A 27,345-nucleotide genomic window follows, 5' to 3' on the forward strand; every position below is an offset into this window, starting at 1 on the left:
ATAAATTCAGTTGAATACAAAACAAAAAAACAAAAAAAAAAACAGTAACCCTGTCCCTTCAGCTATTAGCCATGCTGATATTTATGGTGTATCAAAACAAGAACACGCAAACTAACATCCCACTGAGACAGTCATGGAACCAGTGTGAACGGCCCATGTAGCTGATGACTTTACAACAATAAAATTAACCTTTATCCTACGGGCATTTAAATTGCGGTTGGGGCTGNAAATTAAATTAAACGTTTCTGTGAGTGACTATCACGAAGTATGTAAAACATATTACTTACTGAATGTTTTGTAGGCTTCTCATTGCCTTCTGCCATATCCTCATCTTTGATAAATTCTTGCATAAGGGACACCGCTCTGTGAAACATAAATCTGATATGAGGAACTTTGATCAACTGCAGAAACAAGAAGTTTCAGATACATACCTTCTGGCTGTACCATGATGCTAGCATGCATGAACAAGCATGTAATTCTGCCTAACACCAGAGAGCTTCAGACATAACCCCCAAACTACACATCTTTGCCACTTAAATATGTTACATACACATGAATGCATATATAACTGACAGGTGCCATTATGATCTATCTCCACAATAAATGTTATATGTTAAGCTACAGTAATTCACTAGCTGGCACTTTAAAGAAAATGTGAATACAGTAAATCCCTTTCTAATCTAAATTATCTGAGGGGGAGAAGTCATCCAGATTAAGTGATTATTAAAATTAATGAAGCAAAAGATAGACCCAAAAGAAAAAACAAACATTTAGAAAATAAATAAACGGAAAAATTAATATTATACAGATCTGACAAAAAAAAAAACAACTCCTCTGTCAGAAGCTGTGATCCTGGGTCTCCTTCATCCAGCTCAAGCCAATCATGGACATTTTCTTGCATGGTTTAGTCTCTCCACCTGCCCTCAACACAGTCTGAAATTCCTCTTGCTTCTAAATTCCATGTGTCTTTTAAAGTATGTACTTAACTGCGAACAGAATTTTTAATTTTTCATGCTATGATCCAGATTATCCAACATCCAGACTAGCTGTAACCAGATTGGTGAGGGTTTACTATGTTGCAAAACTTGCAATATCCAGCATTGGATGATTCAGAAATTTCTATTAACTGGAAACTGAGTTTTTATATTATGTTAATTAAACTGATAAAGACAAACTATTTACAAGGTAAATCTGTGGAAGAAAACAGTTAAGATGGCAACACCAAAATGTAATTCACTACTCTGAATACGATGTTTAGAAGAGTGACATATTAGTGTCTTGTTGGTTTTCTAGATTACAGGTACACAATGTTATGTAAGTGGTAATGAAAAGGGACTAGTAAATGCAGCAGGCAAAACAGGATGGGATATTAAGTGAGGTTGCTACGTACACACCTATACACATTACATATGATGTTCTAATATTATAATATCCAGAAATTCTTTGGTTCCAGATGTGCCAGATACAACTTTTATTGTATAAAAAGGTAAAGTTGTCCCTGTGCTTAACTAATAAAGCACTACGCCATGAAGGCATATGGGGGAGTAGATGTATAGATCCACATTTTCTTGACCTTGGCATTAGTTGGAGGTGAGTGGTCAGTTTCGGTGTCCGACCATGGGGGGCCCCAGAGCCAGTCTGGACACTGTTGAGAAGAGAAAATTCTTTACTCTAATGAGTCTCAAACCCCTAGGTTGACCAGTCCGTAGCTAGTCGCTATACCAACTATGCTATCCTAGTCACCGGTCACTAAAATTTTTATCTGCTCTCTGAGGTAATGTTCTGAAAAGGCACTGCAAGCAGTCTAGTGGGCCAGGTTTCACTAGTCTAGAGCACAGAATAAGCAAGATGCTTCAGAGACTCACTTAGTGGCAGCAGCCCTCTTCATTTTGGAGTCCACTTTCATTTCGTCCTGTGTGATGGGTTCCTCCACGTTGGGTGGGTTCTTATGGACGGTATACATGTGAACCTTCAGACTTGCAGGCAGCATTACCCTACCACATATCTCACACGGCATCTTCAGCCTCACACGTTCCTGTAGGGTAGGAAAGGGAAACACTCATTTGTCACAATTTTCAATTTTAAGCGAAATATTTCTAGAAGCGCCATCTGAGTGAGTTAGTTACAGCAGAGAAGCAAGCAGTTAATAACTTCTGTGCTGACTACATTTTCTGTTCTCTGTCTACTCTGGCCTTGACCACATATACTCAATTTTACATACTAATTAGTTCTATTTGTGGGCTTTGATATCTTTCACAATCTGGACTGTTAGTACAAGAGCTTTTTAATTTACAGGAATGATTATTTTCTTATGTTGCACCTCTCACTCAAGACAGCTGCCTGCATCCTGTCATGGTTCACGTAAGTAGCAGTACCAAACATCTGTACCAATGGATGGCACTGTTGTGCCAGCCAAGGAAGAAACCTCTCACCAACCTTGTTTAAAGCTGTGATGGATGAAACTTAAGATATGGTTAGCAAACGAGAGAAGAAAGGCAAACACATGAAAACAGTGCATTTTCACACTGAACTTGGGCTAACATGAAAGGAAACAGGAAAGAAACTACAATAACAGAACCTCATTGTAAAGAAATATGACTATGCACACAATGGTGGTAATACTTAGGATTTTGAGGAAAAACACAAATGTAAATATAATTTGGGAAGTGAAATGAACTAGGAAAAAGCCAACAAAGATATCAGCAGAAAAATATATTGTGCTATGATGTCTAAGAACCAGACGCTTCAAGATCTTGGAAATGTTGCAGAAGCATCCATTGCTAGATAATGGTGCAGCAACAAATAAGGGGGAAAACAACAGTTGAACTACTATTCATAATGTTGTATTTTAGCATCCTGTTGCACTGATTTTCATCCATGATACGTACGTAATGGCCGTCTTGCAGTGCACTCAATTTCATATGTCACTTCTTACTACATATTTCAGCAACATAGTGCCATCTTCAGGTTTGTTATTTACGCTAAGCTATTACACTGTTTGCTATCTTGTGTCTTTCATAAAATTATTTAGAAAATACATTATTCATCAACTATAATAAAATTTGTATATACTAAAACTTGTTAAGATTATTCATCTATATGTCTAAATTCGAACTCGCATATAGTATGGTTTGTCCACTATGGGAGTCGTTTCTGTGTGTACTGTGTCTGTGATGTGTCCTTCCTTTTTGGCTGCAAGCGCTGTAGTAAGAAGTGACATATGAAATTGAGTGCACTACAAGACGGCCATTACATACGTATCATGAATGGGTGAACTGTTGGAGAAAGTGTTTTCTTGTTGATTTGCAACAGGGCAACATACAGAGAGCCAGTGAGCCAGCAGAGGAAGTAGGCCCCAATGCATTAGGGAGAATCTGTGATGAGAGAGCTCATGACTTAGCAATAGGTCTGTGTTGACAGAGCCAACAAGAAATCATGCAAGAGTGGTATAATAGAATACTTGTCAGTTGTTTAATCATTTGTAGATAAGAGGAACTGGGGTCCAGTAAATACAATTACCAACTGGAACCCATAGTTTAGTCATCATGTGGCAACATACTGTCTTATAATTATCAAACTACAAAGTAGGTGTGTGCGAAAATGACTTTCTTATGTAAGATTTGAGGTTCTGCTCTGCTTATTACCTGAATCACACTTATTTCTTGCTGGTTTCAGTTTGAGACAAGAATTTGGAAAGATTTCGAGAACTATGAGACCGGGAATTTTCTCTGGCCAACCAGTCTTTCCAGTGTGATAAGTTATAACATCAGTCACTTTTCCACAATGCAATAAATGTACTACTGTATTTGCCTGAATGGAAGATAATCCTGCACTACAATCATATCAGCACAGACAAAAAATATAAGTTTATGAATTACTGTAAAAATCTTGGTACTAACATGTGAGAGGAAATAAACATTATAAACTATGTTACATATCAAATTTATTCAGTCAGTTTCCTTTTTAAGTCACTATCCTTTCTTCACATACACCAGCGACTTATCACTATTATCATCACCCACCTGAGCATCAGTGTCTTAACAGTTCCTATGCTCACACTCCCATGATCACTCATTTCATCAGATATACAACAGCTTCTAAATCTCCTAACCATCACTTCTGTATAGATCTGATGCCAATGTCTTCATTCACTGGCACAATGGTTTTCAAATGGCTCCTTTACTGTCCTAGCTGGTGTCACAACATAGTCCTCTATCAAGATCCAGTTGGAGTCCAACTATTTCAAATGATCGTTAAAGACGTATTCTGTAGAATGTGTAATTACAGAGTCATCCCTCTTGGTATGACTACACAGTCAGTATACATTGCATGAATCACATATATGCCATTCCAGATGCATCCAGCATGAGCATTCCTTCTTTCCTCAACAACGCTCATGGTATCCTGTTCCAGGCAATTTGCAACCAGAACCCATTTACCACTTATCCATTGGTCTCATGCATGATTACCAGCCCCATATGCACCTTAGACACCATGCTTTCAGTTCATTACCATATACAGTGGTAATTTCATGCTGTCTGCCAACTCAGTTCACATTAGAGTAACTTGTGTATTTACACTGCCTGATGTTCTCATGATGGCAGATTTTGCATCTACGTCATCTACTGTGTAACTGAATGACACATTGAAATACACCGCCGCCGCTGCCGCCGCCGCCACCGCCACCGCCACTGCCACCACCGCCGCCACCACCACCACCAAATGCCTTCTGCCAGTCTATGAAGCAAACAGACAGTTCTTCATCCATCTCCAAAGTTCGTTCCGCTATAATTCTCATCATCCCAATTGCATCCCTGGTTCCTTTTCCTCTTCTAAATCCAAACTGATCTTCTCCAAGTACATCCTCTATTTTCCTTTCAATTCTTCTTTTAAGTATCTTTGCTATTATCTTTGCTGTATGTGCAATAAGACTTATTGTGCGATGGTCGCTGCATTTTGTAGCTTTTGTCTTTTTCTTTAAGGCAATCATTGTAACTTCTGTAAAGTCCTTGGGCAACTCTCCACTTTCATATATGGTGTTCATTAGTTTTGTCAGTGTTTTCAAACCACCTTCCCCAAGTAACTTGAGCACATCTCCAGGTACATCATTATCTCCTGCAGCCTTTCCCTTCCTAATTTCCTTGATAGCTTTTTCCACCTCACTTTGTAAAATATATGGTCCTTTCCCGTCTGTATCTACTTCTTCTTCCGGTTCAACTTCTAAGGTTTCTGGCCAATTAGGTCGATCATATAGTTCTGTAATATACTTTTCCCAAATTTTCAGCACTTTCCTCTGATCTACTATTCTATTCCCCTAGGAGTCTTCGATGCCAACATTTTGAATCCCATGATTCTCTTTCCATCCTAGTTCTTTGGCCTTCATGTACATTAAATCATAACGTCCTGTTCTTTGAAATTCTATAATCTCATTACATATCGTCTCAAGATATTCCTTTTTGGCCCTGTCCTGGCTCTTTTCAATTCATTCCTCAGTCTCCTGTATTTCCTCCATTGAAATACACTGGCATTTAATTCACAATGCCTTGAAGTACATATGCTGGTAATGATCTGAAGAAAACCTGTTCCTCCACATCCAGCCTTCTCCCACCACTTGACAAGGGTTATGCACACATGAATACAAGCACCTTAGGAGACCAGGTCTATCATCACAAGTTGCTTCATGACGCAACAGTCACAAAGGTAAATGTTTTGGATTCACAACATTCCATTGCAGAATCACACATATGACAATGGTGAACTCTTTTCAGAAATGTGGATTCAATTTAAATCACACAAATGATGATAAAGATGCAACAGAACTCAACATAGCTGAAGATGACTGGGGTCAGCTGAAAGAAGGTGTAACATTTCAAGAATATGTATCCTGTGTTAATGACACTGTAATGTGTGAGGTGTAGAACTTAGAATAAATGAAGGATGAGAAGTTCATGAGTCTTAGGATGTGGAAGATGACGGTGGAAAAAGTGAACCTCTAGCAACATTTCTAATTGCACTGGAGGGCATCAACACAGCATGTCGATGATAACATGACAGCTGTCCTCACTGGTACTGAGAGTGAGGTGTACAGGGTTCGGCAGAAAGCAAAGTGGCTGCAACTTACTTTAATATACATGTAAAAGGAGTGAAATGGATTGCTTTTTTAATGCAATACAGTATTAACTGTCTCTAATTTCAATAAATTGTGATTTACTTCATTTCAGTTTCATTTTAAATGGTCCTTTCTCAAACATAAGATCCATGTTTCACTGCACATAACTTATGATCATGCAAAATGTTAATGATTGACAATTTGTTGCTATAGTAACCTGAAATTGCATTATTTAAGATTTTCATCCCAGCATTACGCTGCTTTTTTTATATACATGGAAGGATTGCACGGAGATCTGAAGGCTGAATACAGGAGAAACGGATTTTCCTTGCTGTGAGAAAAAGGACAATTCCAAGAGGTGAAGTGAGTAATGTGTCAAAAGGGCCAGAGCTAGTACCCACCGCATCAGACTTCCGGCAGCACTGTAAATGACTGATGAAGCCCACCACGCTCCGCTTGCTGGTACCACAATCCTCGCAGATCAGAAACTTTTTGGTGTGGCGGATTCTTGTCAGGATCCGTATCAACAGCTTCTCATCATTAAAATCCTGTAATAAAAGTCACATTATTCTTTAGGTACCATTCAGCATTTTCATAACTTTTCCTTCCACTGGCAGTAACAGGAGCATCTGCTGGAGCTAAGATGTTACATATCCTATCCATGTATGTAACAGAGTTATTTTCAATATGAGAATGGTAAGTTATTTAAACTTAACTCTTTGACTGGCGCGGGCGTGTTTTAACGCCCGGATGATGCCAGCCGTTCCCTGGCGTTGGCGTGTTTTAACGCTTTGACAATCTCGTCCCTTCTTTGCTCTCTTGGCACTCATCAACCAAAGACATATTTATGATAGCTTTTGTGCATGTTTGTAAAGAACCCTTGTAAACTTTGTGGGGGTCTATATTACTGTCAGAACCCTCTGAGAAGGTAAAGGTCAGAAAATATTTCACATTCATTCAGTTTCACCATAGCTTCTTGCAGCAAGTGTCTTCGTTTTCCTACAGACCAGCTGGAAAATGTTGTGAACGAGATTTTTTCTGATGATGATAGTGGCGATGAAATAATGATTCCTGAATTGGATTAAGTTGATAGTGACAATAATACAGTGATAGGCAATGATCCACAAGACAGTAATCATGAACATTTACCTACCACGAGTGCGGTGCCTGACACGCCCATCTCATGAACGTACGGAGATATTGTACCCCCACCCCAANTATTTCACACCCATGGTTTGGACAAAACATGTCTTTGCGGTTGAATAGTTTCATTCTATTCAAAAAGAACACAACAAACGAAAAATACAAGAAGAGAAATTACAGATTCAAAGATTTTATATTGGACTGTGTAGAAAAATGACTGAACCAAACAAACAGTGTGGAGAGGGAGAAAAGTCAAGGAATGAAGTGGATGACGAATCTATTGGGTCAGACTAGAGTGCAGTCACGCCTCCGCCCTCGACCTTGAAAAGACCACCAGTGAAAGAGCCAGCAAATCGTCTAGAGGGTGGCTTGAAAATTCACAAAATGGTCCATGTTCCTAACAGTAACAATAAGAAGAATGGTGCCCTGAGAAAGTGTCGCGTGAGTGCTAATTACAAGGTTAGAAAAGAAACAAGTATCATGTGTGCAGGCTGTGGTGTGGCTCTCTGCAAACTTTCATGTTTCAATGTTTATCACACGAAGAAAAACAAATAAAGAGGTGTGGAAAAGCATTTATTGCATAAAATATTGTATTTTAATTAGTTCCTAAAAATTTCGTTTCTAAAAACCAATTTTTGTTGAAGTTGTTTAGGAAAAAGTAACAACATGCATTTTAGCGACATAAGGTTTAAAGGGCCTGCCAGGACAGGGGTGGGATTTAAATACCCTTCGCGCCAGTCAAAGAGTTAATATTATTAGTTTGAAAATTACACAGTTATGGGTTGATGTATGCTTTATGTGCCACTACCATATGTGGTTTAAAGTTGGGCAGTTAGGTATAATGGCTGTTTCAAAACCATACACAAAAGTAAAAAAAGCAAGTGTATTTTATTAATGGTGTTAAGAATGACTCACAACATTATGCATATATTCAAGCTACAAGCTGGAAGGTCATGGGTTCAAGTCCCGATGAGGTCATTGGATTCTTTTCAATTGACCTAATCCTTCTGGCTGCACTATGGCTCTGGAGTTGACTCAGCCTCTAACAGCAATGAGTACCAGGAATTAATTAAATAATTTTCCTGGGGAGTAAAGGGCAGCCGGCACATAAGGCTGACAACCGTACCCCCATCGTTGAGCCGATTGTCTACATAATGTGAGACCCTCAACGTCTCACAACACTATGGGCCTTCACGGCCGGGTACAGGGACAGCTTTACTTTTACTTTATCAGTGAGATTTAACCTGCATCCTTTGTTGGCCTGTTACACCAGCTGGATATGAGTTACTCATATGCATGAACATGCAATAAATCATTAGAAGAATGTTGATGGGACTTGTGACCAATTGGGTGCTGCTAGTATAGCATGCCACCTAGTGAGTGTTCGGTTGTGAGCAGAAGTAGCTACATCAGTTATATATATATCTATATAGATAAAAATGTAAATGTTCGTTTGTCTCTGATCGAAAATCTCTGTAAGTTCTTCACCAATTGCTTTGAAATTTTGACACAACTTTGCATTCGAATATGCGCGTTTTTTTATGTACCTATTATATAGATGTCACGCCTGTGACAGGTAAAAACAGGTAAAAACATGTCACATGTTCGGAATCCAGGAGTCACTTCCATAGTATCACTAGAACAGACCGTTGTATAACAACGGATGAAACCGGAAAGTATACTTCCATGGAAACGCAATAACAGTGGGCCGTTGCATAGGAATTGCCAAAACAACAAACGCATTTCCCCGGAGATGAGAGTATAAGAGGTTCCGCTGCGTAACAACGGATGAAACCAAACACTTCTACAAGGTGTTCTGTGCTAGAATTTCCTAAGCAACAGATGAAATTAACTCTTCGATAAGGTATTCCCTATCCCGTCCGACCACTGGCTATATGTATAAGAGAGTGTAGCTCCGGCGACTGTTCAGTATCACGAGTGTCTCGAGTATCACGAGGTCACAAGTATCACAAGAGATTCCGAGTGAAATCACAGCAGAGATCCTGAGTCTCGGGGCAGATGGCGAGGAATACGGAAGAGAGTCTGGAGGTTACCGCCGAAGGAGTCAGTCTTGGGATAGCCACCGCCGAATATAAACAGTTTCGATTTATTTTCATTTTGATTTAATTATTTTGTGTGACATTGCGTTGGAATTGGGCTGCGTCGTTTACCATAGCATTCATTTCGTGAGTATAGTTTATTTTTCATTGTTTTTCAATTCGTTTTCTTAACTGTTTTCCTTATTTTCCAGTGCATTTGGTGGTGGGATTGAGCTGTGTCGATTGATCTGCGTTTGAATTGAAATATTTCATCAGTATTTTTTATTTTTTTTGTTTCTTCGTTTTCCAGTTCGTGTTCTTTCCTTTTTTAATGTTTTGCAATTTCATATGCTTTTGTTATAACTTTCTTTCTTCTTCTTCAGTGCAATCGTTCTGCTTTACTTCATCCAAATAATGCCTCGCAGAAGAACAAGCTTAGGTCGTCGTACTCGCGGAGCAGAAGCAATGCGTCAAGTAATTTCAAATAACACTGGGGAAGAACGGGCAGACTGAGCCACAGCAAGGTGTGGCCGGGCACAGCTAGTATATATATATATATAAAACTCTTCATTTCAGAGAGTGCTAAAAATAATGAACCACTGAAATTATTTTCTGTTACTTTCACATACCTGTGTTGAGCACTGCAAAGAAAAGAAAAGAAATTATGCTGCACCAACACTTACTGAGTTTTTGGACTTTGTCCATCATCTGGTATTCTAGAATCTAGAGAACTCAATGTTTCAGAAACTGGATCTGTCTCCCTTTCAAGTGAGGGGGGAGGGGGGGACACATACTCTGCTGGGTCCCTTAGAAGGAGCTAATTTCTATCACTGTCCAGAGATTGAGGTTAGATCTTTCTAAGGGACCCAACAGAGCAGGTGTCTCCACCTCTCACCTGAGGACGAAAACAGATCCGGTTTCTGAAACGCTGTTCTCTAGTTTCTAGAATACTGTATGATGGACAAAGTCCAAAAAACCATTAATTCTGAGTATTATACACCATCAGAACAGGACCCTTTAGAATCTACCAACATTATTATTTACACTTTAGGGCCATACTGTATGATACATAATTCCATGATGAATGACAGGCCTGCCCATGCATATTCAAACCATTTCTGGATATTACAAGTATCCTTTAGAATGAGCACTTTCTATAAACTCTCATAAATCAAGGTTCCTCTGCAGCAACAACAACAACAAATACAGGCTACTGCAATTCTGGGACTTTTTGTTATTATATATCCTGCTACCACATGAAACCCACAGAATGATCACTTCTGCCCTCAGTTCAGGCTACAGCCCTGATAGCTCAAGAGTTAAACAATGGCTTACTTCATTCTTATCCAGTTCAATCTGAGGACCTGTTGGTTCTGGAAACATTATAAAGGTTGCAACATAACTTACTATTGGGTCACCTCCTTCAATCCAGGCAAGCCCACAATGTTTGATTCTGTTGTGTCGCTCAAAGTACCTCTTCTGCATCTCTTCACTGCATTTATAACAGTTTACCTGTCCAACAAAACAGCAGAATCAGCAACCAGTAAAACTCCTTTTTATATAAGAAACACAATTTTTTCTACAGTAATCTACCCATGATTTCTGAGTTATATACTTTTCAAAAGAATTTTTCCAGAATTCAATCTCAGAAAAAAAAATCACTGTCCTGCTCAATTTGTAATGAAGAATAATTAATGACTGCTATATAAATTGTAGGGGGAGTCAGAATGGCACAGCCGGTACAGAAACTGACTAGAGGCTCAATGATAAAGGGGTCGGAGTTTGGGTCCCAGTAAGGGGATGAGTTTTCTCCTCTCCATGTCTTCCAGTCTGGTTGTGGGGGGACTCTTTTTCTGGGGGGTAAAGCGGCCGGTGCATGACGCTGACCATTCACATCCAACTAATGCCAAGGTCAAGAAATACAGATCCATACATCCACTTGCCCATATGTTGTCTTCATGGTGTGGTGTTAAAATCAGGGACAATTTTACCTGCGTATCAATTGCAGGTTATATAGCATAAAAATGAGACAAATGTTCATAAATAGTCATGGTCCAGTTAGGATACAATTCCTGCATAAGAGTAAATCACGGGCAGTGACTGCTTGATGAATCCTGATAGTAGGTGCTCTGGAAAGCAGCTGGGTTCAGAGAGATTAATAATGAAAACTCAATGTACACATGCCTTAGTTTCACAGTGCAAAAGAGACCTACTTGTTACTGGGGGAACTGCTTTAGTCAGTTTTTTAACATGTATGCTGCAGTGATCCATATATATTTTAATGTGGATGGTGCAACAGGAAGTAGGGGTCATGCGAACTCTGCGCTTCCATGAGTGACGTCACATACCTCCACTCCTTCCATCACTACACACAGCTCGGTAAACAACCCTCCCCGCTAGGCTGTGACATCATGCAACAGGGGAGTCCATGCAGAGAGTATTGCTAGGCAATCGGCAGCGTTACCCAGCAACGTCTCTGTAAACACGGCGAATACGAACCAGTGAAGCAAGGTGCATTTTCCTCTGTCCGACTGAGGATGTATAAGAGTAACTGGAATGCCTAAGGAGTTCAGTTGTAGTCTAGCATTTGCCGGAGTTAGCTGAGCATTAGTAGTCGGTTTCCAGCCTTCAGAGAGAGAGTTACGAGACAGAGCCAGTTACCAGAGTACTAGAGTTACGAGGATTCAGCTACGAGTTGTCATTGAATTGTATCGAGTGAATGGAAGTGACTACAGCAGGAGAAGTAATTGTGATACTGCAGATGGCAGTAATTGTGAAATTGTGAATTGTGTAAGTGTAAGTGTAAGAGTGAGTGTTCAATAAATTCGCTAGATCCAAGACGGCATGAAGTTATGTGTCGCGTTACAAACACTCAACACGTGACAATATGTTACATTCTGAAATGTACTGCAATAGAACAGAATGGTGGAACCCACATGCAGTATTAGTCTATCCTCAATTGCAAAATGCTGAATGAACTGACATGTTCTTCTTTCAGAGGAAGGGTACATGTGACATGAAAATACTGAAAAACTTTAGTTCAGTACCCTCTGATGGGATGATGTCACATATTGGTGTGATGCAAATCTGGAGATAATTAATTAATTTTACTGACTGGCTAATAAGCTGCTAAAGGTAATGTCACCTGTCAGTGACTATACATAGAGTTTCGATTTAATTGGATTTACTGAACTTCACAACTCATAACTACCAGTAATTATAATGCTCTTGCTAATTCACACTCTTGACTTCTTGCTACAACATTGACAATAGTTTTCCAGTCATTTCCTCACCAATGTTTGCATTATATAATTGGAACCAACATTATTTTTATTAGTTTTGTTATGAAAAGTTCTAATATTAGTGAAATAAATTGAAAAGTTGCTGTCACATTTACCTCAGAAAAATCTTCTTGCTATGACATACATCAAAATGATTGTCCACATCCAAGGCCACTTCACATCTTGGGCAATGATACACTGCTCCTGTGTTTGTTACAACACACTGTTTTATGGGTTTTGATTTCCTTTCTGTTTGAGGTAATTCACTTGAGGAATGTTACTTTGTTAGCCTTGCTACTGTGACGTCATCTGCTTCAGATCTCATCACTTTGTGTTGCTCTTTAGAATACTTTAACCCCTCCTGCACTAAACTAGCTCTAAATTTTGAATGTTCCATCTCTCTATCCACATTCTGTCTGTATATTGTCACTGCATTCACATTAGTCTACAGAGATTTCATTCTTTTATTTGTTTCCTTTCTTTCTATGGGGAAGAGGTGAAACAGTTCTGTTTTTGTACTTGCTGAGCTTGGTTTGTGGTGACTAGTCTTGTTTCAACACTGTGAATGCAGATACCATTGCTATGGTCTTCTTATTACTCCAGCTGTTGACAGACAATGTCCACCATACTGCACAGTACATTCATTTCTCTTCAGGTTTCTCTCTTTTACTTTTGAAGGTGCCTTCTTCCTGTTTGGATATGGAGTCCTGGCACATTCAGTCATTAACAGCTTTCAGAATTCAGAACTGGTGAATCAAAGAAGTTGTATGTCCAAATTATATTGTGGTGTAGAGAACTGCTGCTGGGCAGAGACCTTGAAAGTGATGAGCACAGCTATTGTTATGCAATAGGTTGAAAAACAAACACCTCTTTCTAAGCAATGGAAGGTAAAGATGTCAAAAAATACCTGGGCTATTGCTAGGCAACTGTTCAGTAAATGGTTCCCATGGCAAAGCATATGCATGCAACGGTTGAGGTATTTAAGATCTAAAAGTTTGTGATGATGGTACATTGATACAAGTACACTCAACTCTCAATTATCCGGGGGTGGATAAACCGGTTTGCAGCTTAACCGGGGCTACTGAGGCTTTTTTGAGGCTTATATGTTGTTTAATATTCATTCACTTTTGTTTCACATGGTGAGTTGTAACACTATTTTCGCAGTAGTGTGAACCGAGCTCTGCTTTCTTTGGTCCCGTTATGCTAACACAATGTTCTAGGGTAGGGGTGAAAGACTGCAAGGATTTGTGGAAAGTTTCAAGGACAGATACACTGCCCCAGTNGCACGAATATCCCTAAAAAGGAAAATGCCACGAAAAAGCAAATGACAATATTAATTTTTTTTTAAGTGTTAAGTGTGAATATTCATAAAAAGTGTTGGATGTTTTTGAACACTGTGATTGAAATAACTAATTCATACTTCAGTGTAATGTAAAAAATTATTAAATAGGCCATGAGATGAAATAAAAATGAGGTTGAATAAATTTAAATACAGGTAGGCCTATAATATTATGAAGGTACACTATTACAGTACTACTTTTAATAAAATTTGTCTTATCCAGATTTTCGATTAATCGTGATTTCCATCCCCACCATTATCCCAGATAATCAAGAGTTGAGTGTATTATGTTTTTGGACACTAACCACCCTGTTTATCTTTCAAAGCAGATAGGGACTAGCTCTATCTTTTAGGCCCAACTGAGTAGGTTTTACCTGGAGGAGGAGACAGAATCCAGTCTCTGAAATGTTGTGTTTTGAAAAATAAACAGGATGGTTTTTAGATATAGACAAGATGATGGATAATGTCCAAAAACATAATACTTGGTTGAGGTTCTGCTGCATTATAACAATGGAAACGGTGTTTTCTATGTGGTTTGTGATGAAATGTTATAATCAGGATCAGTCAAGTTCTGGCATTTGAGGCGTCAATAGTTCAACTGAGTGAAGTGACATGAAGTAGCTGGTTGGTGAGTGAGCGAGTTCAGTTTTCAGTTGTCAGTTGATAGTTAGCATGTGAAGAGAAGACTAGGAGGTTGGTGTGAGATGGCCAGAAACCTGGGACCCCAGTCAGTTGAGAGGAGTTCTGTACGGGAGACTGTGAAGAAAAGAGTTAGTTGAAAGATTTTGGCTATGAAAAGACTTCATGTGTGATATTTAGAGTGTGTAATTCAGTGAGACTATTATAGTCCCTGTGTTAAATCCATTGCCAGGAAACGGCTACTTGAGACTGTAACAGACTGAAAACATTAGTCCGTGTGTGTCAGTGATCTGTAAAGTTCATTCCAAGTGGTGTACACAAGAGGTAACAAATCCAAATATCCAATCCATACCCTGTCTATAGTCACACCCCTAAATCCTTGACAATATACTCCCTGTGAAAGATGGGATCTACTGACCTCAGTACTGTGGAGGTCCTTTTATGCATGTCACTGTGGATCAGAGGGGACTGTGTTATTGTATCCTTCCTTGTGTACACAATGAATGACTACATACGAACAGCACTAGACTTACACAGTTCACAGGATCTTACACAAAATGTGAGGTGTTTCATGGGAGGTATTGCTTGAAAGAAAGGCATCCTCTCCACATGGTTAGTTAACTCATCTGCTGAAATACTGTGATTAGGAAAGGAATTTGGAATTTAAATGGTCCAAGACAGGAATGATTTTGAACAATCTGGGGGGGGGGGGGGAACCTTTGTAATTCTTTTTGGTGCTGCTGTCTGTGAAATGTAAGAACCTGCAAATTGATTCAAACGATCAAGAAAATTACTGAGTCATATATTGCTTCCAGCTGACAACCACATATGTGCACTGCAACTACATTAATATATGAAAGCACATCATAAGGCTTGGTGTTTGAACAATGCCAAATAGCATGAACAGAGCCAGGAAATTTCATCTTCAACAACTGGTTTCACTCCTGCTGCAATATGTCCAACAAATTCCTGGCTAAAAATGGTTCCAAAAATGTCCATGGTATCAGTCTCACAGTGTGCACTGCCTTGAGGTTCACTAACTCTCACATACATGTCCCTTCTTGCAAGATGCTTCACTGTGTCTTGCCAGCCACATGTATCTGCACCAACACATGCCCCAGAAGTGTCAATGTCATCATCTTGATCACTAACATTATATGCGTCCTCTTCTTTATCATCAGAACCATCACTTCAGTCCACGTCTCCTTCAGCATTTACTAATGCAGCTGTTCCACTGTCTGCCAGATGTCTCAACCTGGATATTGATTCCATGGTTCCATTACTGACGGTACAGAATTCTTAAGCTATTGTATGGGAACGTCTGTGGGACTCAGAAAAGTTATGGCAATCTGTCCATATCTACCCATAACAGGTTTCAGATACCCCTGACATTATGTTCACTTATCACTCAAGAGATGCTAGGAAGAGGCACTATATGTATCGTTACCTAGCTCGTGGCAGTTCTCTACTGTCGATGTATAGTTTGATGAGATGATCAGGGATGTGAAACCATGCATGTTAACTGATGTTTTGGAGAAACATACTATTTCCATCTTCAGGTTAAAACAGTAAGCTGAGCATGCAAGTTAGGTTAGGATATGTGCTTGCTCATCTTACTCTTCAACCCTGAAGACAGAGGCAGTATGTTCCTTCCATACATCAGTAGATTCCCACCTCATGACTCAAGGTACATGGGTTCAAACCCAGCGGAGGTCGTGGAATTTTTAAGGGCAGAAAAATTCAGGGAACAAGTCCTCCAGGAGGGACTTTAACCCGTGGGTCCCGTGTCATAGATTTACGGCATGTAAAAGAACCTCATGTCTCTAGGAGACCTCTGAGCAAAATTTGGCCAAAAGTTTCCCGCCCAAAAGAGTTTCCAATGCCTCCGGTAGATGGGGGAAGTATTAGGTACCACTGCCAGAGGAGGGGGGGACCTCTCTGACAGAAAGGGACTAACTATTAGATACCACTGCCAGTAGAAGGTTGGAACCTCGCTGGCAGAGGGGGCCTGATAGTAAGCACCAGTACCGGTAGGGTATGGAGATGGCAGAAATTAAAAGGGGGATGCACAATAGATCAGTACTGGTCGCGGTGCATGGGGAAACCCACCCCCTCAATACTGAATAACTGAATACATCAGTAGATTTTGCAAGACAACTAGGTCACAGTCTAGAAGAATGTGATCTTCACATATTGAGGCAATTAAAATCTCAGAATGTACAATTTCTTTGTGTTCCCATTTCACGATTTCCAACAAAGCCTGAAGCTATTCAACACTATTATCATCAATAAGTACTGTGATCTTACCTTAACAAGGTCATTAACATCAGAACTCTGCTCCAACACTTTCTCCCTTCGCAGAATTCTGTATCCAAAATTGACACGGCCATAGCCCCTTGAGACCCGGCCCCGGCCCCGGCCCCTAGATCTCCCTCTTCTTCTTCCAGAATGAACACCTCGACCATACTGTTGACTTTCTTCATCCATAAGGCTGTCCTCTTCCTCCATGGTGTCTAAGGCGGTCTGTGGCATGCCATGGAAAGGTAATGAAGAGTAAATGATCTGCATACATTCAAGAAACCATAACAGGTGGCTACAAACACCATCTGGTGAGGTAAGGAAGAACTGAATTTCTCAAAACATACTCTTTAAGCGAAATAAGGTTCATGTAACCAAAATCTGAATATCCTTATGCAGTATACACACAGAAATGTACAGTTTGTTGATGGAAGTTTATGGTGATGAGTGCCTATCTTTCTGAATGGTTCAAAAGATTTAAAGTGGGGAGGGGGGAAATCAAAGATGATCTGCATCCTGGTTGGCCTTACACATAAAGAACAGATGCTAACATTAAAAAAGTCGGTGGAATTGTTCGAAAGAGTCATTGCCTGAGCACTCAAGCAGTTGCTGAATTAGCTAACATTGATAAAGAAAGTGTTTGACAGATTTTACATGAACATTATAGCATGAAAGAAGAGTGCTCAAAGATGGTGCTGAGAATTCTCACTCTTGAGCAAAAGGAAACTTGAATGAACATTTCTGCTGACATCCTTCAAAGCACCGAAGACGATCCAAATTTTTTGGGAAATGTAATCACTTGTGATGAATCATAGTTTTTTTCAGTATGACCCGGAAACTAAGGACCAATCAATGCATTGGAAGAGACCCAGGTCACCAAGGAAAAAAAAAAGCATGGAAGAGCAAGTTGAAATTCAAAGCAATGATGGTCATTTTTTCGATGCCTGAGGGACTGTTTACAATGATTGGGTGCCCAAAGGTCAGACAGTTAACCAGGTTTGACATCTTTCATGAACGGGTGAGAAGAAAAACTCCGTGGTTTTAGTCTGCAAGTGAACTATACCCACCAAGCGACCGCTGCTTGTCAGCGAAGTAGGAGCCAACTTAAGCAGATAGTGTGTGTTGTGTGTTCTGTGCAACAAATCCTCAGCAGATAGAGTGTGTCGTGTGTTCTGTGCAACAAATCCTCACAACTGTTAATTTTGCGTTTCTAGACTGGAGCCACTATTTCCTTGAAATAGCTCCTCAATTATCCTCATGAGGGTGAGTGGAGCCCATTCCAGACCCACTACTTCTCAGAGAATCTGGTAGTGCTAGGACTCGAACCTGGACCTCTGGCTCTGTAGCCTGGCACTCTGACCACTAAACTGCAGAGGGGGCCAATGCATTACAAAATTAGTGAAAAATTATTTAAAGTGACCTAATCCTTCTGGCTTCACTAGGCCCTGGGGTTTACTCAGCCTCTAACAGAAATGAGTACCAGGAATTAATTAAATAATTTTCCTGGGGAGTGAAGTGCGGCCGGCGCGTAAGGCTGACAACCTTACCGCCATCTTTGAGCCGATTGTCAAGGTAATGTGGGACCCTTAATGTCTCACAACCCTATGGGCCTTCGCGGTCTGTTACAGGGATAGCTTTACTTTTTTTTTTTTATTTTACTGAAAAAAAAAATCTGATTTTCACCAGTGATATAGGTAACTTGTAATGCATTCTGCACACCACACAGTTCCACTCTTTCTGAAACACTGCCTGACCACAGTTTTACAATGCTTCTGGTGATCACATGTTCGGACAAATACATATCCTGTATAAAGAATGTTATGAATGCAAGGATTCAATATCTAAATCCAATATTTTAGTACCGCCATGACATCTACTGTTGCCTCAAATTCATGATTTCATGACTGTATCATTTGTTCTCATCTGAAACATCATTTAACAACCCAAGAATTAACCAACACATCATTATTCTTAATGCAATAAAGTTCATTCTGAAAGCACTCCATCAAAGGCAGGGGCACATGGTTTACAAGTCAATTATATTCCTCCATTCCAAACATTATCAGTTGTCAAGCATGCTGAGTCATTGACAAAACTCACATACGTCCCACAGCATGCAGCACACTGGTTGTTGCAAAGTGCAGAGCCGTGAATTTGTCAAGCCAATTAAAATACTCCCTGTAGAATACGATAAACACATTGGCACGATAGACAGGTCTGATATAATGATCACCTTCACAGAATGCATAAGAAAATCACTGAAGCAGTTAAAGAATTTGATTTTTCATTTATTTGACCTTGCCCTTCTGAATTCACAGACTGTCTACAGTGTGAAAACAGGCAGAAATATTTAAAAGCTCCTAATTACTGTAGAGAGCCTGGCAGAAAGAGTGAAGTGTTTCTAAAATGAAATAATGTTTTACAAAAGCAAAGTACTTCATTTTGAACATAAACTATTTCTGTATTTCTGACAATTTCTTTATGGAAAACACATGCTTTAATTGACAAGCAATGTGCTGAATGTGAACACACACACTAACTTAGAACCTCTGCCTGATTTTGCAAAGTGTTTCTTCTGGAAATGTTCTCTCACAGATTCTCACTTTTAGTTCACCTATTATCTTCTGGCTCATGACAACACACCTCACTTATTAGTGTTCCCAATGAAAAGAAGTTGAGAGCAGTCAGATTTGGTGAATGATGATGTGAGGACATACCATCTGCTGAGGAAACAAACTGTCAATTCTTGCCACTTGGGCCTTAGCACCATCTTTCTGAACCACAAGTTTTCCATGCCCTACACTTCTGCAAGACATACATAAAGCTTAAGTGTGTTTACATCTGACCTGCTTCAAATGTGACTGATGGACATTCACACATTTTCAGGCATGTGAAACAAACAATGTCAGCCTGGTGGCATCTTACAAGTTACGGGATTATTTGAGCCATTCTGTGATCCAGTGATGTGCTACATCTGAAGAAGGGACTTCCAGTTGAGTAAATTACCACTGAAATATTCCTTACAATTCTGTAATGGACCCTGTTTGAATAAAAAGTTTGGAAACATGAATACACACACAAGCATGTGCATATATATGCTACAGACTAACATGCACACACACACACACAGACAGACAGACAGACAAATACAAACATGCCTAGAAAATTATATAACTATATATTACTGCCCACGTAACAAGGTGAACTGAGCTATAAAGTCACTGGTACAAACATCTCACACACACACTGTAGCACAACCTGGCAGAGATACGCATACTTCTAAAAGGCTTCCCTGTTTCTGCAATTTTCCTTTTCTATTCACTATCATTGTTATAACCTGATTCTACCTTCAAAACGCTGCCATCTTCTGATCTCTGCTCCAATTCTCATTCCTTCTGCAGAACTTGGTGTGCAGAACTACTGTGACTACAGCCCCTTGAGCCATGACCCCTAAGTCTACCTCTTTTCCTCCCACAGTGAAGAGCTCAGCTTCCTCCTTAAGGCCAGCTCATCCCGAGTGGTTCACTGCTAAAGTGCTAGGACATCCTGATGTATAGCAATCACCCAAATTATTTTTTATTCTCTCTCTCTTCAATTCACTCTCGCTTGGGAGGCCGGTGCTTCTATGTTTACGGCTCCTCCTCTGTTTCATGCTTCTTCTTTTTCCATTTTGGAGGGGGTCGACCCCTCCACAAGGTCCAATCCATGTTTCTATGTAATCCGCTGGAAGCCTTGTGCATTTGTTTCGTGATTTTCGAACCAGAGATCTCATATAAGATTTTCTTCAGTGTTCCTCCGTTTCCCAGAAGTGTTTGATCTATTGGGCTTCACTTCTGGATTGCTCGCTCAGCCATGGCCCTGGTGCAGTTTCTCCCAACCTCAGGTTTCGTGTGCACTGAGGCTGGCTTCTTCTCTTCCGGGCATGCCTCCATCTCTTGGCAGACCACTGTCTTGTGGCTGGGGTCAGTCTCTTCTAGCCTGGCGGTCATCATTTTCATCATTTCTTTTAGTTCTCTTTGACTGGCTTGCTTTTCCTCCCGATCGATATCCCTATTGGCCTTCGCCTTTTCTTGGTTGGCATCCAATTTTGCCAGCATTTCTTCTTTGTTGGTCCTCAGTTCTTTCAGCAAGAATTCCATTATCTGCTGTGCTTCCATTTTTGTAGGACAACGTTGCAAATACACACTTCAGTTTTCAGTCCAATAATCCCTTCAGTCAATGAACTCCGACCAAACTGTGGCGTGTCTAAGTTCATAACCATTTCTGACACCAGTTGTCGAGTGTTGGCTGTATGTGATGCGACAAATAACTTCACTCGAGTTTTGGATCTAGCGATTATTTATCGCACACTTTTATCTACACTTACTTACTTATAAAATTCACAATTTCATTGTCCCAATTACTTCTCCTGCGTTCAACTGTCTTGATTCCATTTACTTGATACAGCTCAACAACTCATAACTGCTAGACTTCAACTGAATACTGAATCAACATTGACGAGTACTCTCGTTATGTACTGCAGTAAAAAAAGAAAATAATAATAATAAAAAAATAACAAAGGCTAATGCCACCCTCCAGTATATGACTCTTCATTGTGCTTAAGGTTCACAAAGGGGACTGACACCAAAGGTGGTATACTGGATATACAATGCAGTGGTAAGACCCATAATCAACTATGCCACCACTATATGGTGGCCTAGAGTTAAACTCAGGACAAGTCAGGCAGAACTTAGCAAATTGCATACGACAGCCTGCTTGGGAATTACGGGAGCAATGAGAACAGTTCCAACAGCTGCAATGGAAATCCTACTAGGACTCCCTCCACTGCATTTGCAGATGGAAGCAGAGGCCAAGTTAGGAAATTACAGATTATGTTGCAATGATCAATGGAGACCTAAATCCGAAGGTTTTGGACACGCATACATGACTCAGGACATGAAAGAGAACCCATCCTACAGATGGGATCTGATAAAATGCTACTGAAACATGTTTATGATACACCCTTCACGATCAGATTTCCTGATAGAAGGGAATGGAAAGAAGGGTTTAAACCTGATAGAAAGGGGGGACTAATCTGGTATACAGATGGTTCCGGGACAACTAAAGGCATTGGAACTGGTTTGTATTGTGATGGAACGAGGCTGAAGCATACCTTCAGCCTTGGTCAGTACACAACAGTATTCCAGGCAGAGCTGTATGCTATTAAGGCATGCACAGTTGAGAATTTAGATAGGGACTACAGAAATAGGAACATCTATATTCTATCAGACAGTCAAGCTGCAATTAAAGCACTTGGTACACACCAAATCACTTCAAAATTGGTTTGGGACTGCCACCAATCCCTCATACAACTGGCCAGACATAACAGAGTACAACTGATATGCGTGCCATGTCATGAGGGTATTGTGGAGAATGAAACCGCAGATCAACTGGCAAGAACAGGATTTGAACAGCCGTTCATAGTACCTGAACCAGCTTGCGGTATCTCAATTGGAGTTGCCAAGAAAGCTATCAGGGAATGGACTAACATAAATCACAAAAAAACACTGGGATTCCATAACTGGACTCAAACAGGCAAAAGGATTTATATCAGGACCCTCTGCCAAAAGATCGAGGGACCCGTTAAAATTAAACAGAGATCAACTCAGATGGGTGGTAGGATTATTTACTGGACACTGCCACCTAAAAGGACACCTTTCCAAACTGGGACTGACAGAGGATCCAACTTGTGAGAGGTGCTTACAAGATGAATCAGCCAGATACATCTTATGTGATTGTGAGGCTATAGCTTATTTAAGATATCGCCACCTGGGTCAATTCTTCATGGAACCAAGTGACTTTTATGATGCCCTCATAAACAAATTCCCACATTTCATTCGAAGTGTAGGATTAATAAAGTGTTAATCCAAACGGGAAGCACAATAGCCCATTCAAGGCTGCAGTGCTAGGGCCAGTTTTATGGCTCACCCCTCATACTCATACTCATACTCATAAGGTACACATAACGTAAATTTGAATGGATCTATTATTTTCTTCATCCACACTATAGGCACTATCCATCTCATTTGCTTGCTTCAGTTATTCTAACGATAACAGAAGCTACAAACTCTGACACTACTAACTGGTGTATTTTATTCTATTCGCTTTCATTACCATCATTACAACATAATGATCTTACCTGCACAGTGCTGCTATCCTCAGAGCTCTGCTCCAGGTCTCTGTCCTTATTCAAAACATGTTGTGCAGAACTGCTGCGACCACAGCCCCTTGAGCCATGACCCCTAGGTCTCCTCCCTCTTCTCCTCCCAGAGTAAAGAGCTCGCCCATACTGTGGCTTGATCACGTCCTTCAGGAAGTTGATATCAGTCTCCATACTGTCCATGCAATCTGAACTTGCACTGGGTTTTGCATCTCCATCAGGTACTCTAAAAGATACAGCATTCGCTCCAATCTGAAATTCACAAATCATTACAAGAGTTGACATTTGAACTATATCATGAGACAGCATACTTTCACAACCATCACAATTTGTTCCTATAAAATATACTGTCGCGTGCTGGCCATATGCGACACGACAAATAACTTCACTCCAGTCTTGGATCTAGTGATTATTTATTGCACACTTTTATCCACACTTACTTACTTACTTACATAATTCTCAATTTCATTGTCCCAATTACTTCTCTTGCTGTAGTCATTTCCAGCCTTCAACTGTCTTGATTCCATTCACTTGATACAACTCAACAACTCATAACTGCTAGACTTCGCCGGAATACTGAATCAACATTGACGAGTACTCTCATTATGTAACTTCAGCCCTGACCACACAGAAAACGTGTTCACTGATTGCTTAGCAACAGTCGCTGCATGGGCTCCCCTGTTGCGTGACGTCACAGCCTAGCAGGGAGGGATGTTTACCGAGTGCTGTTACGCAATGAACGCTTGTTGCTACGGATATTCCTACCTATAACATGCCACAATACTTTAACCCTTATCGTCCCTACGTCTCACTGAGGTGAAAGTGCCTTCATGGATTCTGTGGGCCCATGTAGGACCAGCATAGCATTGTACCGATATAAACACCGTTACCACCAATTTACAAATAGGCCACCAGCATAGTGGTAACAAGAGATTTCACTCCTAAATTCCTTTACTGCCACCAGGTGAGTACCCAATTGCAGTTAAAAAGAAAATAATAATAATAATTCAATTCAATTCAATTCAATTCGTGTTTATTTATGTGCACTGAGCAGAAGGACAGTGTTTATTACAGGGACAAACACCAAACAATGAGAAGTCCCTAAGATTGCTGGGAGGAACATGAAGGCTAACATTTTCCAAAAGAGAAGTGCAGGATTTAAGACCACGAAAGACCTGAACAAGAAAAAGTGCATCAAGGTGATGTTTCCGTTTATGTAAAGATTGCAGACTTAATTTCTCTCCAAACTATCGAGGCATATTCCAACTTGGACCTGACTAAAGTAAAATATAGTACATACAGACTCTCCATGGAGGAAAACCTGTAGGTAATGGAGTGAATAAGGTCTAAAAGCTTTATGCATTCAGAAAATATGTAATTAACATGTGTGTGAAAATGTAACTTTGAATCAAAGAAAACACCCAGGTCCTTAATACTGCTGGTGCGTGTAATGATAGCATGACAAAGCTGATACGCGTAGCTCAGAAAATTTGTTTTCTGGTGTATGATACAACACACGTTTTAGCAATATTAAGTTTTTTTGGAGTTGGCAGTACACAGTCACTTATGGAATTAATGTCAGATTGAAGTAAGAGGCAATCATGTTAATAACGCGGAGAATTTTTAGATCATTGGCAAAAATTAGAAATTTACAATAGTTAACGGAGTCACACAGGTCATTTATAAATACGTTGAAAAGAAAAGGCCCCAGAACAGAGCCTTGCGGCACTCTGGACGTTACATGAAAAGGAAGGGAGAGTGTCCCAGAAAAGCGAACCTGACATTGTCTGTTGGCTAAGTAACTGCGAAACCAGCTAACATAAGCATCAGAGAATCCAAAGGAGCTTAATTTATGCAAGAGCATATTATGAGGGATGAGGTCAAAAGCATTAGAAAGATCAAACTAGAGGGCATCAGCTTGACGTTGATGATGATAATAATAAAAAGTAACAAAGGCTAATGCCACCCTCCAGTATGACTCTTCATTGCACTTAAGGTTCACGTAACTACAATATGAATGGATCTATTATTTTCTCCATCCATACTATATGCACTATCCATCTCATTTGCTTGCTTCAGTTATTCTAATGATAACAGAAGCTACAAAATCTGACACTACTAACTAGCGTATTTTATTCTAGCCGCTTTCATTATCATCATTACAACATAATTATCTTACCTGCACAGTGCTGCTATCCTCAGAGCTCTGCTCCAGGTCTCTGTCCTTATTCAAAACATGTTGTGCAGAACTGCTGCGACCACGGCCCCTTGAGCCACGACCCCTAGGTCTACCTCTTCTCCTCCCAGAGTAAAGAGCTCGCCCATACTGTGGCTTGATCACGTCCTTCAGGAAGTTGATATCAGTCTCCATACTGTCCATGCAATCTGAACTTGCACTGGGTTTTGCATCTCCATCAGGACCACTGTCAGGTACAGCATTACCTCCAATCTGAAATTCACAAATCATTACTACAGTTGACATTTGAACCATATCATGGGCTAGCATACTTTCACAACAATCACAACTTGTTCCTTCAAAATATACTGTCGTGTGTTGGCCGTATGTGACACGACAAATAATTTCACTCCAGTCTTGGATCTAGCGATTATGTATTGCACGCTTTTATCCATACAACTCAACAACTCAACAACTCATAACTGCTACTTAGCCGCTGGTGGTTTACAGCCTATCAATTCGTCTTGGCGTCAGGACCGGTCAGGACCCATGAGGCCCATGACCAGAGATTAATTTTTTCAACTTAACTCTTGTGGTACTAGTCCTTATGTAACATCCTCTCTGACGAAATGATGGGTCTGTCTTTTATGAATATGCTTGACCTTTCGTCAAGTGTATATTTCACACACATATAACATGTTATCGACAATTCTTCCTTTTGAACTACCTGATGAGTACTCTCTTTATGTAACTTCCGCCTGTAATTAAAGTAAAGCTATCACTGTACCAGGCCGTGAAGGCCCATAGGGTTGTGAACCGTGCAACGGTTCTTCTCCGCCAAGATCTTTGGTCTACGAACTCTTCCCTGCTCTCCGAACACCATTGCACGAGCCCGGCTCTCTCTCTCTCTTTCCTATCGATATCTTTGCCGACGTCCCATCACGTGTTACTTTCCCTTCCCCCTCTCTAATGTCTACTGGTCATCGCGGTAAGGCCGTCATATGCGGGCATATGGAGGTGTTCTTTTATCTCTTGGATTCGGCGCTAGTAACATCGCTAGCCACTAAATCATATTTTTGGAACGATTTAGTTGAGTTTGTCAAAATTCTGTTTCTGCACGCAGTACGAATCAACGGGGGAGGAGCTGCCCTCACGACTAGTCGGGGTTGGCTGGTTCGTTGAGGTAAAACTTTGAGTTTCTTTCACGAAACAGAGTAAGTGACTTACTTGATTTCGTACGCCACGAGGCGAGTTAAGGTAGGCGTACATCTGCCGTCATCGGACGGACGGCACGGATCGGACGGATCGGAATTTTTTGTGCGACTGCGCACACCAGATTCGGAGCATCCGCATTTCCGACAGGTGGTCTTGCCTTCAAGAAATGCTCAGTTCATAGCGTAACATCGTTAAGTGAAGTTCATCTTCTTGACTATTCTTTGAAATTTGTTTATTGATTATCGTGAACAGTTATGGATAGTGAGGAAGAAGTTGTAGTAACAAGTTGCTTGCTGGCAGAGGAACAGAAATATTCAGGGTGTCTCAAATTGTACAATTCTTCATATTCTTGCACAATGACAATCAACTGAGCTGAATCCATTGGTAAATTCACCAGTTGTAAGCACATTGAATGAAAACGAACTAACAGCTGCTAACGGCGTCAGAGGTGAAATCCCGAACACGTCATCCGCTCCGTACGGCCTAATCGGATTGCCTGCCCCTCTCGGGAATACCCGTCGGCGTTGCCGAACTCCGATACGTACGATGCGGACAAGTGAGCGCAGGCTCATTTGACACGATGTATGTAATAATAAAATCCGATCCGTCCGATGACGACAGGTGTGCGCCTACCTTAGAGTTTGATTTGCACGCCATGGGGCGTGGCTTACCTTGATTTTGTACGCCGCGAGGCGTGGTTTAATTCTGTTTCAGTCATTGAGTGTAATAACCTGTGATTGCCCTTCAGGCGTGTTTTTGACATATATTACTCATGTTATTAATATATTTCTATGTTTTGGAAAGGCTGGTTGAGTTATATGTACAGTGTCACCATACACCTTCCATGGTAGAACTCCTGCCTAGTCGATCCGCCCAGCTTGGCCTGCCGTACTGTCCTTGGTGTTTC

General features: G+C 40.4%; 1 protein-coding gene across 4 annotated transcripts in view; it reads right to left on the reverse strand.

Moving 5' to 3' along the window:
- LOC111872240 overlaps nucleotides 1–25,781 on the reverse strand; it is a 103,054-nt gene extending 77,273 nt beyond the window's left edge. The window contains exons 1-8 of one of the 4 annotated variants that reach the window (XM_033754623.1): nucleotides 25,593–25,684; nucleotides 25,227–25,496; nucleotides 23,027–23,299; nucleotides 16,858–17,073; nucleotides 10,699–10,803; nucleotides 6,511–6,657; nucleotides 1,866–2,035; nucleotides 288–363 (exon numbers count right to left, since the gene is read on the reverse strand). In XM_033754623.1, the coding sequence (XP_033610514.1) occupies nucleotides 288–363; nucleotides 1,866–2,035; nucleotides 6,511–6,657; nucleotides 10,699–10,803; nucleotides 16,858–17,073; nucleotides 23,027–23,299; nucleotides 25,227–25,427 (1,188 nt within the window). In that variant the 5' untranslated portion in view covers nucleotides 25,428–25,496; nucleotides 25,593–25,684. Of the gene's footprint in view, nucleotides 1–287; nucleotides 364–1,865; nucleotides 2,036–6,510; nucleotides 6,658–10,698; nucleotides 10,804–16,857; nucleotides 17,074–23,026; nucleotides 23,300–25,226 lie in introns of all 4 variants that reach the window. The other 3 variants (XM_033754622.1, XM_033754621.1, XM_033754624.1) reach the window with 3 other exon arrangements.
- Nucleotides 25,782–27,345: the final 1,564 nt, after the last annotated feature.

This window comes from Cryptotermes secundus, unplaced genomic scaffold (genome assembly GCF_002891405.2).
Source record: "Cryptotermes secundus unplaced genomic scaffold, Csec_1.0 scaffold860, whole genome shotgun sequence".
Classification (NCBI taxonomy): domain Eukaryota; kingdom Metazoa; phylum Arthropoda; class Insecta; order Blattodea; family Kalotermitidae; genus Cryptotermes; species Cryptotermes secundus.